The 13,215-nt window shown below is 39.6% G+C and overlaps 1 protein-coding gene and 1 non-coding gene across 5 annotated transcripts in view; both read right to left on the bottom strand.

The window, feature by feature from the left end:
• NUP210L (nucleoporin 210 like) overlaps positions 1-13,215 on the bottom strand; it is a 58,631-nt gene that overhangs the window by 19,768 nt on the left and 25,648 nt on the right. For all 4 annotated transcript variants that reach the window (XM_033093136.1, XM_033093135.1, XM_033093134.1 and 1 more), the window contains exons 14-24: positions 12,961-13,106; positions 10,219-10,440; positions 8,571-8,744; positions 7,658-7,850; positions 4,743-4,831; positions 4,436-4,540; positions 4,031-4,132; positions 2,887-3,015; positions 2,425-2,552; positions 1,675-1,807; positions 31-93 (exon numbers count right to left, since the gene is read on the bottom strand). In XM_033093136.1, coding sequence (XP_032949027.1) covers positions 31-93; positions 1,675-1,807; positions 2,425-2,552; positions 2,887-3,015; positions 4,031-4,132; positions 4,436-4,540; positions 4,743-4,831; positions 7,658-7,850; positions 8,571-8,744; positions 10,219-10,440; positions 12,961-13,106 — 1,484 coding nt within the window. The remainder of the gene's footprint in view (positions 1-30; positions 94-1,674; positions 1,808-2,424; positions 2,553-2,886; positions 3,016-4,030; positions 4,133-4,435; positions 4,541-4,742; positions 4,832-7,657; positions 7,851-8,570; positions 8,745-10,218; positions 10,441-12,960; positions 13,107-13,215) is intronic.
• Positions 9,345-9,451, bottom strand: LOC117015491 (U6 spliceosomal RNA). Its single transcript, XR_004421729.1, has one exon. It is a non-coding gene; the product is annotated as a U6 spliceosomal RNA (small nuclear RNA).

Below are 13,215 nucleotides of genomic sequence, written 5' to 3' on the forward strand. Positions count from 1 at the left end.
TAAGTCTTGTTTTTCTATCTTTAAGATCACCTGCATCATGTTAGTTGGAATCAGTGTCATTTTCTCTGGAACAAGTTTGAATGGAGGAAACACCTTGAAGGAGAAAACCAAAGAAACAAGAGTGACTACCTAGAGTTAATTTCATAACAAATGACCATGCAGTTCATTCCAAGGGGAAAATCCTAATTACGTACAATGCAATTATACACCAAGACTTGTGTTTTGTTTTATTTATAAATATACATTTATAATACCAAAAATTATAAATTACTTAAATGAGAATGCTTAAATAAGATTACATATCCATTCGCTGGAATAAAAGTGGCCATTAAAATGTTTACAATTATGTGTCTTTTACTTTTTTCAAACATATATAAAAGTAGAGAGAATAGTATAAAGAACTCAGATACCTACCACCCAGCTTCAACAATTATCAATACATGGCCAACAATCAGCTTTTAAGGACATAAGAAAACACTTTTTCATTTTTTTAAAAAAACAATTTATTTGTTTATTTATTTATTTTGCTGAGAAAAAGGATGTTTATTATTGTGACTTGACAATAAATTGTAATTATCAATTATAAAAGTTACATAAATGCAGGCTGATCATCTTTAAAGTCTCAAAAAGCTAAATATGAATAAAGCACAGACAATAAATTCAACTGAAAAAAGTCCTGACATAATTCTATTTATTTTTAAGTGTGTTTTTCCAGAACACGTCAGCTCCAAGTCAAATAGTTGTTTCAATCTAGTTGTGGAAGGTGCAGCTCACATTGGCCCATGCAGGGATCGAACCGGCAACCCTGGTGTTACGAGCATCGTGCTCTAATCAACTGAGCTAACTGGCTGCCCCAAGAAAATACTTGTGATAGAAGATGAAGATGAAAAAAACACTATGATTCATCCATGTTAAAACAAGCATCAGGGGCCGGCCCAGTGGCTCAGGCAGTTAGAACTCCGTGCTCCTAACTCCGAAGGCTGCTGGTTCGATTCCCACATGGGCCAGTGGGCTCTCAACCACAAGGTTGCCAGTTGAATTCCTCGAGTCCCACAAGGGATGGTGGGCTCCGCCCCCTGCAACTAAGATTGAACACGGCATCTTGAGCTGAGCTGCCGCTGAGCTCCCCGATGGCTCAGTTGGTTGGAGCGCGTCCTCTCAACCACAAGGTTGCCAGTTTGACCCTCGCAAGGGATGGTGGGCTGCGCCCCCTGCAACTAGCAACGGCAACTGGACCTGGAGCTGAGCTGCGCCCTCCACAACTAAGACTGAAAGGACAACAACTTGACTTGGAAAAAAGTCCTGGAAGTACACACTGTTCCCCAATAAAGTCCTGTTCCCCTTCCCCAATAAAAAAAAAAAAAAATAAGCATCGAGAAGAAAAGTGAAGGAAATACACTGAAATCTTAATAGTGGTTGCCTCTAAGTAGTGGAATTATAGGTGATTTTCATTCTGCATCTTTATATTGTTTTCTGCTTTCCAGTTTCTACAAGAAGGGTATTACTTTTATACAGAAAAACCGAAACCAAAACCAAATTACATATTGCTGTAGGTGTTAAGACAACTATATCATTTTTTTTTTCAGCCAAACAATTTTCAACTTGTACAAATGGAAAAGAAAAATAATGTCAAATAAGATGAAGTACCACTTTGGGATGAGATCTTTTCCTTACTTCAATTTGCCGAGGAGCTGATGTGAATTTTCTCCCCGTCTTGTCCCTGGCCGTGGCCACAAGGGTGGTTTGCCCGATCGTGACAGCACGAAGGATATAATTTGCAGAGTATTCGTCCTGTTCCTCCATTAGCCTGCCGAGACCCACATGTTTTTAGGTGAGAAAGATTTGGTTTTAAGAATGGCCAGTTATGCATCTTTCTAAGATACCTAATGTTTTATGCTCATTTTCACTCTGGTTTGAGGGAACAGCCAGAAAATAAATTTACAAAGTCAAGACAAAGTTCAGAGCAATGACAGGACTCTCCCGAAGGACAATTTGTTCTAGGACTCCAAAGGCATAAGGGCGATATAAAAGTAGACTGGCAAAACTGCAAATACTACACTGCCTTGGGATCCCTGTAATTCCCTTCTCAGAGGGGAATACTAGTGCCTCTGCTTCTACATAGGGTTTGTGAGGCCCACCAGCCTGAAGCACCCCCAAAGGGTGTCCTCCAGGGAGAAGTTTCACAAAATGGAAATATTAATGAGACCCGTGATTTTAGCCCTAAAACAAGACTTCTGATGTTCTGGAAGGGGAATTTTCTAGATGCTGAACATGGGAAGAGAGAATACAGGCTGAAAGGTTCTGCAACAGAAAAGGAAAGCGGAAAATCTGAAATAACCTAACGGAGAATGGACCAGGCGCCAAGGAGAGAGGTTCTCAATGGTGTTAAAACACAGGGAGAAAGAAGCATTGAATGGCACTCACGTCAGGGTGACAATGGCAGAAGCCAACTGTAGTGTGAGCTCCATGTTTCTGAAGTATTTATTTTGGAATGGGCGTTTGGAAGAGCCAAGAACCCTCAGAGTTACTAACACAGTTTTAGATATTTCAACCTGGTAGTTAAAAGAAGGAAAAAGGTAATTTTAGTAGAGGTGTCTCATTCACCAAGGACAGTCTAACCCTTAGAGGGTGGCAAACTATTTTGTTCGTGCTAAATGTTCCTGGTCAGCCTTTGTTCAACGAAGACTAATCTATGTGTACTGTATTTTTATCTTCACCATGTTTACTGTTGGACTGGTGTTCTTTAAGGGCAGGTATTTCCAATTCCATCACCAAAGGTCCTGGGAAACACACATACACAGGAGCTGAGCAGAGACTATGTGAAGTGACGCTAGAGAGTAGCAATGAGGCCTCCTTTATTCATGAGACAAAGCACACATCTCTCACCTTATCAATCAGATCAAGCTCTAGCTCTTGTATGTCTGACACAGTGAGATGGGCCACTGCTGGACCCAAGAAAGCCAAGCACAGATCATAGACCTCCAAGGTGAGAAATCCAGGATGGACTGGAATTAACTAGAAGGAAGGAGATGGTAGTTGGGCTGGGTAGAGAAGCAAACATGCTCCAAGCATAATCATAGCAACTGTTTTCATCCAAAGCAGAAAGTACAGTATCTTATTTCTTTTGTGATGGGAATTCTGATGAGCTCACAGTACATGTTTCAGGCATAGCATAATATATACTCGTATATATCCCCCTAATGTGATGTTTTAGCTAATGGCAAAATGTGCACCCTTAACAAGTATTAACTGAGAAGGAACAGAATTTAAGTTTATAGAATTCAAGCAGAATCCAACACATGCATATAGCCTCTTAACCATGACCAAGGAAAGGTTTTCATGAAGAAAATCAAGTCCATTTACATTGTTGCAGTTGCCAGTGAAGGAGAAAGCCCTGGCAGACTGACTTTTGTTTTTCCTTCTTGTGCTACAGCTCCCACCCAACAGCATGCTTTCACTTGCTCTGCCTGCACACTGTGCCTCAGTCTCCCCTTTTAAAAAGAAACATTATGACTAAAGTAAGTTAAATTCCTCTGAGCTCTTAGAAAGAAAGGAAAGATTCACATATGCCAATGTATTACTTTTATTACTATAAGTCAACTAAAAGCAAATCCCTTGGAGTATGGAGTATGGAGTCAGCTTACAACTTTGAGTTGTCAATTCCTGGCTGAAAACACTATATATTCAAGTTATAAAGTCAATAGTACATCATCTAACTATCTGCATAGTTTGTGCTTTGAAATTTACAGAAATGAACCTTCTTTTAATGGAAATCTTATAATTAAACGTCTCCTACTGTCTCAGCTCAACCAGAACCAAAAATTGCCCAGCACTGCGGCTAGTTACAAAAAAACGAAAAACAAAAAACCCTCATTTTCAGTTGTAGAATCTATATAGGTTAAGAAAAGAAAAAGAAACAAATGTTACTTTTGTAACTAGTTTGAGACACACAGTGGAATTTTTCCCAACCATTCCCCTAAAAATGGCTTTGGCCTGAGCCCACCAGTCTGGGAATATCTCTCGAACTCACCTGGACAGAACTTTCTGCTTCCATGGAAGTGATGGTGACAATGTTCTGCTCACTGCTGTTGACTGAAAAATAACCAGATCCTTCCACCAGGCTAAATATTTCCTATGGAACAATCAGACACACAATATTTCATTCCCTTTGGTTTATAAATAATTCAAAGAAAATAAGTTCCTATCTACCTAAGAAAGAGTATGGGATTAGAAGATTCAGGTCAATGGACCAAAGACAAAATATGATTGAAGTATAACTGCTAAGGATATTGAAGCTAATTACTACATGTGCATACGTGTATCCGTGATTTTAAATACGTACGTGAGCTTGTTAATTGTTATACTGTGAATGTTAATAGTTGAGTACGCGCCTGTCCGACACGATTCCACTTAAGCAGACCCGTTCAGCTCCTACCTTCACATCAGGATGGTTGTAGATAGTAGCATTCTGAGGCAACACAGTGACGTCTTCCACCAGGAGCAGCTCCACGCCTGCAGACCTGGGCAAGTCGGAAAGTTCCTAGAAAGGCAGTAAGAACCACAGAGGTGAATATATACTTTCAGTTTTTCAGCTCAGTGAGAAAAGATTGCAGAACTCTTTCAAGTGTCGAAGACAAGAGAATGATAGAGGAGCTCAGTGCCTAGATTTATATTAGTTGCAAACGCCTTCTAAAGAAGAGCCTTAAATTTCAGTTGTTTCTTACATAACAATGTCCACTTGCCTTTGGACCGTTCTGCTCTGGATAGCCCACAAAATTGACTCCAATATGTACCGTCCCTTTTATCTGATGCGCTCTGAGAAGCTGATGACCTGGAGACATGCAGAAAAATACCCTGTGAAAAACAGTGTCACGGAGAGCACGGAAGCATCTCCAGAAAACCAAATTCTGCCTTAGTTTTTTTCAAATGGTGTTTTATTGCAGGAACAGAAAAGGACTGAGTGGGAAAATACACAAGAACCAGAAAGCTGGGTGTTTCTGCTGACTCTGCCACTATATTCTCACGTGACCTTGGGCGATCACTCTATTTCTTAGTTCCTTTATTAAATGAGGGATGGGGCCAGGCAAAATCTACAATTATTCCAGTTCTAAGGGTCTGTGAGTCCAAAAAAAGGCTGACAAGGATGTACAGCGAAATTTTTGTTTGTTTTAAAAATGGGAGTGAGAAATTAAGAGAGTCCTTTGGGAACTTTCAGTCTCCTGAACTATTTTGTGTATGTAAATGTCATGTCAGTCCCTTACTCAAAAATTTAAAATGGCTAACTATTCCTTACTAGAACAATTCAAACTCCTTAAACTACCTTTGAAGCCCTCCGTAAGCTGACCCTGCTTCTACTCATTCATTTTTTGCCTTTCTTTTTTTAAATTTCACTAACATGAACCCACCACTTTATGCAGGTCAATTCTGATTTTATCTTCAACATATGATGATCATGCCTAAAAGTGTGAAGAATTTTCTCACGATGCTACATCCGTTCAGTCATTCATTTACTCAACAAAGATTTACTGAGGGCCTGCTATATGCTAGGTAGTATGCCAGGTAATTTGGATACAAAGGGAAAGAAGGAAACACAATCCTGGCCTTCAAAGGAACCCACAGCTTAGCAGGGCAACTGAGAGAGAGACCAGCCACGCAACACCGTGTGGGAAGTGCTGTTAAAGAAGTATAAACAGAGCACATATACACGGTGTACATCGGAGCAAAAAGAAGGAATGCTTTCCTTACATTGGGACTACAGGGGGACAGAAAACTCCTAGGATCACTAGAGGAAAATTTTAGCCCAGTGAAGATGCAAGAAAAGAGAACATACAACATCTGCCAAGGAAAAAGGTATGACAAGCCTCATCAAGGTGAAGTATCTAAAGCCAGTCAATATGAGAAAATGTAGAGTGTAGGTGGGTGGTAACGAGAGGTGAAGCCAAAGAAGTAGGCAGGGTCAGTATGTTAAGGTGCAACACATGAATATTATCCTGAAGGACACCGGGAGTCCCTGAAGACAATATGGTGACAGTATAGTCAGTGATCAAGATTATAGGCTTTGATGTCAGAGAGCCTGCCGCTTCATCTGTTGACCGTTACAATCTCAGGGCCTAAAACTGTGCCTAGAATATAGTAAGAACGCAATAAGCATTTGTTGAATGAGTAAACTTACAAAATTGGGATAATAATGCCAGTCTCTCATGGTTGTTATAAGGATTAATGAGAAGATGTACATAGTGCAGTACCTGGCATTTCGTAAGAGCTCAGTAAATAGTAGCCAAAAATAATAGTAATAATTTTGAGAGAGAGATTCAGATTTGTATTTTAGAAAGATGATTCTGGACTTAGAATAGTGTGGAGGGAGGCTTAGAGAGAAGCAGAGACACAGTGCGATCAGTTAGGCGGCTACTGCAGTCGGGCAAGACAGAGGTGGGGGGACATCAGTGATGAGGTTAGAGAGGCAGAGACGAACCCAGAAAGTATGTAGAAGATAACACTGATGGTGTTTGGTAATTGATTGGTACAGGGTGTATATACACACACACACACACACATATATGGAGCATCTCTTCTGTATCGCTTTTTACACCAACTGTACAGACCATGGGTTGTATATTGTTACAGCATTATCTACATAATAGTATTGCATTGTCATGTTCTCTAGCTAAGCTCTTGTTCTGTGTAAGTTCCCTGTGGGTAAGGAAAAGGCGAAATCTTATGTCTCCTTCTCTGGGGTTTCTTATTGCACTGAACGGCTATACCACCCATCTAAATGCTCACGCCAGAAACCTGTCACCCTCTGTACCACTGTTGTCTTCCCTTTGGGGACTGATTGTTGTAGGTTGTTAAATTAAGGGCCCACAGTGAATCGCGCCTGCTGATATCCGTGTCCTGAGTGGTCCTCACCCACCCTGATGCTGGCTTTGGCCAGGTGACTAGCTTTGGTGAGTGGACATCAGCCAACGTGACACAAGCAGAGGCTCGATGAGCGACTGTGTACGAGGTCTCGTTGCCCTCTTAGAACCTCACCAGGCCTCCGGCCTCCTCTCTCGGTCAGCCTCTCTCTCCTTACTCAGCTCATTCTTTCTGTTTCCTCTTTCCAGCACCCCGTCAGGCCTCAGCACATAGCTTATCTTCTCAGGGTAGCCTTCTCTGTTCTGAAGTAGGTTAGGTGCTCCTGTTACAAGCTCTTAAAGCACCCCACGTTTGCCCTTCAAAACACCTAACACAACTGGAATGTTTGAAGTCTGGCTCCCCCAATCAGACTGCAAGCCTGTGAGGGCAGAGGCTGTGGTCACATTATTTATATCTTCATTTACTATTGTATCTCCAAGTGCCTAGCAGAGGGTTTTACATGTAGTAGCCACTCGATGAATATTGGCTGACAAACGAATAATATTACCATAATCATAGGCAAATAATAGGCAATCAATACATTTAAAAATTAATTTACTTTTATGTTCTGTGAGAACTGTTGGACCTTAGACCCTAGCTTTGCAAACAAGGAAATCTACCTTTACGTTTTCTTAAAAAATACAAAGATGAAAGATGAAAGGTGAATAAGATAAAATCTAAAATAAAACGTCACCCATAAGGAAATACTTAGTACACAACCATGTAGCAGGTATATGAAAGGATGTGTAAATTTTCACAATACCGTGTAACCAGGTCTGCCCACTACCATCACCCTTTGCGACCATCTCCACTGAATTATAATTTTCAAAATGAGCTAGTGTTTCATTCGACGATTTCCATTCTAGCCTTAGTGAACTGAAATTATCGAACTTCCTCCCATGTTCATCAAACACTGCCAGTTCTAGGACTGTGTCCCTTAGGCTCGATACAGGGATCTGCATTAAAATAAAAAGAAGGGAAGAGAAGGGAAAAGAAAAGAAAAGAACAATAGCTTAAGGGGCTTGGTAAGAAAACCCTGAAGTTAGGGATCATGTTTTCTCCCAATTTTTTTCTTTTCAATTTTTAAGCCTGCAGATGTTCAAAGAATAGGATACTGAACACCTACACAGACTTCATCCAGATTCACCATTTACTTTCTCCAGCTCTTCCTCTACTTTCCCCCCTCTGTGTGTGTGTCTTTTTTTTTTTTTTTTGCGCGAATCACGGCACTTCACCCCTAAATATTTCAGCATACATTTCCTACGAATGAGAACACGCCACTAAGTCGCCTACCTATGACCTATGTTATTGCTGATCATGATTCTTCAGGATGGGTTGCGAGTGGAGGCAAATTCTATTACGTATTGACAATGCTAATGAAAGATCTGGTAGGGAAGGAAATTAGCCAAACCACTTGGAAGTTATTTAGAGAGATCCAGTTGTCTATGGCAGTAACAACAAGCTGACTAGACTAGGTACAGTGAGCACTAAGTCACTAAGTGTCACTAACTGCTGTCAACTCTAATCTAGCTTAATCACTTCTTCTCAGACACTATCAAAAATGAGTAACAAATAAAACAGTTTCCTTAACGTTAATAAGACAAAAGATGTATTTCAGACCATTTCTCTCTAAAGCATGGAAGACAAAAGGGCCAAGTTAGTGGAAACTAACTTACCAGTTGTTTGCTGTGCTGCGACAGAGGGCACGGCTGGGCACCAGCTGGCACCTTGTACACTGGGGTTACTGACATGCGGGCAGGGTGGGCACATATGAAGCGGACCTGCACAACCTCTATGGCGGGACTAGGATTCAGGACACTAGGGTGGTTCCCAATCCGGAATGTCAGAACCTTTAAAGAAACACCAGAGCAAGAGAGAATTGTGGGTAGACACTGGACATTAGTCGCGCCAATCTAAATGTGCTCACTATGCAAATTCTGGTATCGAGTCCCTTTGGATTTTGTAATCAGGCAAATTCCTGAAGACATTACTGTTTTTAAGTATCTGTGCTAAGAGGAACCAGGGCATTATGGAAATCTGAACACAAAGGGAACATGAAAAAAATCTAACTGACCGATTAATTCAGTCTTTTTCTCCACCAGAGCTTTTGTTACCAATTGGTAAAGAGTAGAAAAACTAATTTCTGTTTCAACTTGTCTCCTTTCCACAAGGAATACTACATGTACTAAGAAATAACAGAATGTGGAAATAAAAAGAAGTTAGAGAGCTTCAAAAAGGGGCAATTTGGCCTGAAATTACTAATAGCTAGCCATATATACAATATAGTTCACTAAAGAAGTTCAATAGGTTACAACGCAGTTTTCATTAAGTTAAAATCATTCACTGATTCCCTGTGGGCTGGTTAGTGGGGTTGTGTTGCAGTCATACCCTGAATTCTCAACACCAGTCAAACTGCCAATCTTTATTAGTTTTGTTTTGTTTTGTTTTGTTTTAATATGGAACACTGCATGAATTTGCATGTCATCCCTTCACAGGGGCCATTCTAATCTTCTCTGTATCATTCCAATTTTAGCATATGGGCTGCCGAAGTAAGCACTACTGGTTTTGATAGAAGCAGGGCACAGCTGTGGATGGATCCATTGCTACCTCTAAAAATAATCAAAACGAATTCAACTGATAAAGGGTGACATATTTGTTACTCTTATCAGCACAGATCTAACTGGTTCTTCAAAACTGCTAACGATAGGGACGGTGGGATGGCTCAGTTGGTTAGAGTGTGAGGTCTGAACAACAGGGTTGCTGGTTTGATTCCCACATGGGCCATGAGCTGTGCCCTCCACAACTAGACTAAAGGACAATGATTTGGAGCTGATGGGCCTTGGAGAAACACACTGTTCCCCAATATTCCCCAATAAATCTTAAAAAAAAAACTGCTAAACACAGTTGACACCAAATTTCCCTTCCTCGAATCCTTTGGAGGTGGAACCAAATATCCTCCAGTCTAGACAACAAGGAAATGAATTATAGTGATAAAGTGACTAAAATAAGCTCATTGCTACAAAAAAAGATCTTGAACCTTTTAGTGAATGAACTGTTAGAATTTTCAGATGAGCAAACCAAAAACTTTGGGTATATTTAAAGGACAGTAAGCTTTTAAAAAAAGATATATATATATATATATATACACACACACACACACACACACACACACACACACACACACACACCCTTTAATCAATAATTAGAATTTTCCTATCTAGTCCATAACTAAATCAGTTAGAACCTGAAAAGGAATGGCTAGAAGCACAAAAGACTTGGAGTATTACTACTAAAAGAAATGTTAGAAAAATATCATTTTCCTACTTGTTCTCCTAAATCCAGGCACAGAACGCGGTAGGTGTACTGGTTCTGTTTTCTCTTAGCTGGAAGCCGGACTTGTGTTATTTCAATTTTCTCTGTCTTCTCCATGCTCAACTCCAAGAAGAATCTGGAGGGCTCCAAGATCCATGGATGAGGGCCCCCTTCAAAGACCATTTCCTTCACAGACTGCCATGTCACCAAGGCCACTTCTACAGGGTTTAGAGCCTGAGGACATGTAAAAAAATTAATCCCTGATTGATTACAGAATTCAACAGTTTTCTAAAGTGAAAAACTGGTTATCTGACTCTGCTGAAAATGACATTAGACTTAAGTCCCAAACTAAGACACACATACATCATGCCTCTCACTTGGAACGCTTCTTACTAATTCTTTTTAAATTTTTTTCTTTCATTTTCCTCTCTCTGTACTAAGTTAGATCCCACCTATCATTCAAGCCTAACTCATCTGTCACCTTATCCATTAATTTATGTCCAATCATCCCAGACCACACCCACTCCTGCATCCTCTAAGCTCTAACAGTATTTGTCTCTACCACTCATTTGTACACTTGTTCATCTCTCAGTGCTACTGAAATGTGTCAAATGCTTCATATGCATGTGTCTAATAATTCCTGTTATGTTCTCTAGTTATGCAAACTTCTGAAGAAAAGAGAGTATCTTATGCCCAAATTTGAAAAAAGAATTTCTATTCCTCAGTGGGATTTACTACAATGTTGTGCACATAAAAGGTATTGAATAAATACTGAAGAAGCATTTAAATGAGTATTTTACTAAGTATCAAAGAAATTCTGCGCTAAAAATATAAAAATAATACATCATACACTTCGTGCTATTTCTCAAAGAACTCTCACCTAAGAGGTAGTCAGACAGGCATTATTTACTCCAGTATAGACAAGAGTTGTATGTATACCATTTATAGATGAGGAAATGGGCTTTAGGGGAATGAAGTGTTCTCAGAGTTATGTTTGCATGGCACAGTGTTTACAACAGTGACTAAGTCACAAAATAAAGGACAGAGTTGAAGCAATCATTCTAAAAATGTAAGCACACCATGCTTTAGTATTTCTTTCCTATACTAATCAGTCATATTTATTATTGAATACTATTAAAATTAAACATTCCCATGTCTAATGGCAGTATTCTCTTAAACAATGTACATATAATTTAACTCAACAAGTATTCACTGATGGCCCACTGGGATATGGTAATAGAAAGCCAAATAATGTCCTGCCTGTATATGAATGTCTAATCACTTTGTTGTATACTTGAAACTAATAGAATGTTGTGTGTCAACTATAATTTAAAAATAATTTTCAAAAAAAATAAGGTCCTGTCTCGCAGTGGAGCTCACAGTCTGGGGAAGACCGAGTTGAAGTAGATGAAGAGTGTGCCAGTTACAAAAAGGCCAAGTAAGGAGTGCCATACGAGCCTCTAAGCAAAGAAATGAAACTAGTTCGAGGCCCACTGATGGCCTCCCTGAGAAAGCAGAACAAAAACTACTCCCTTTTCCCAGATGTATAGTCCCAAACTAATCAGATCCACTGATTGGAGTGATATGTGAAAGGACAAATTGAGAACTACATATAGACATACTGAAACATAATAGTGATCACAAAGGTAGAACATATATTTCTTTTTTCAGCAGGTAAAGGGAAATATTTAACTAAAATACTAGGTAGAAAAAGAAAATCGTCATCTCACTTCCTTTCCTTTAAGGTTAGTTTTTATTCAAGGGACAGATGATTTGTGGACACTCAACATATGAAATAAGGTTCTGGATAATGATAAAACCAAAAAAAAAGAAAAAAAAAACTAATGAAATGATAATGAACCACAGCCAAGCACTTTCACTTAATTAGGCAATTAATTAGGAGAACAAATGACATACGTTTGAACCATTTGTTTAACACTTATGCTACACAATGTGCAGTGAGGCTAACTTAATTGCACATTTTAATGAGCAAGTTATAGTTTTAAAATTAATAATTTACCTTGCTTCTTTCATTCGTGCTACCTTTCCCCCTACGGTGCCTCCTTACGCCAAGTGCTATTAAGATAGGACATGTCGGTATCTACTAGCACGATCGCGCAGACATCAGTTTTAGCTCCCAATGGAATCAAATATGTAGAAAGCATATCAGGCTCTGTCTACGTTTATTTTTGAACCATCACCTGTCATAATGTCCCAATTATAATGGACCAATCCTTAGGGCCCAAAATAATAACTGTTGTGCTGTAAATCCGTAAGTACAAAGGGTAAAAGATGACTGGCTTCCCTCGCTAGGATAGAACGTTTTCTTTCAGGGTTCTTCAAAAGAGACTATATTCCTATTTTATATCTTATTCGGGTTGGTGCTGACAGAGATATATGCATATGTAAAAATTTAAATAGTACCTTAAGATTAGTGTACTTTATGTACCTTACTCTAAATATTTTATATACCTCATTAAAAAAGAAGGGGAATATCGAAACCTTGCTGATACAATGTATTAATATACATTGATATATTTGTAATGAGATAAAGATATTCCTGGGCAGAAAATGAGGGAGTAAACTTCCTGACTCTCAGGTTTGATGAGAGAGCTGGAGATCTACAGATGAGAGTGGTAAGTGAGAACACAAACATCACTGATCTTCAGAGATCACAGAGCGGTGGGAAGGCTGAAGTGGACACAGTGGGGTCCATGGAAATACACGCCAGGTCCTTACCACGAAACAGCTTACCTTTAGGGGCTCGTAAGCAGCAAATGTGGCACTGCCCTCCAAGTACTCTTCATATTCAGGCACACTCACTGTCACCAGAGTATGGCCCAGAGACTGGGCTGCTATGTGTGTGCTGGAACAGTGCTTTGGTCCGGGTCTCTGAATGCCTGCGGGTCAAATAGCATGACTTCAGTAGGGTGATAGACAGGCAGTTCTCAAGGAAATCAGTCTATGTAAATAAAAGGATTTTAACACACTAAAAAAAAAACTTGATCT

This window comes from Rhinolophus ferrumequinum, chromosome 22, assembly GCF_004115265.2.
Source record: "Rhinolophus ferrumequinum isolate MPI-CBG mRhiFer1 chromosome 22, mRhiFer1_v1.p, whole genome shotgun sequence".
Classification (NCBI taxonomy): domain Eukaryota; kingdom Metazoa; phylum Chordata; class Mammalia; order Chiroptera; family Rhinolophidae; genus Rhinolophus; species Rhinolophus ferrumequinum.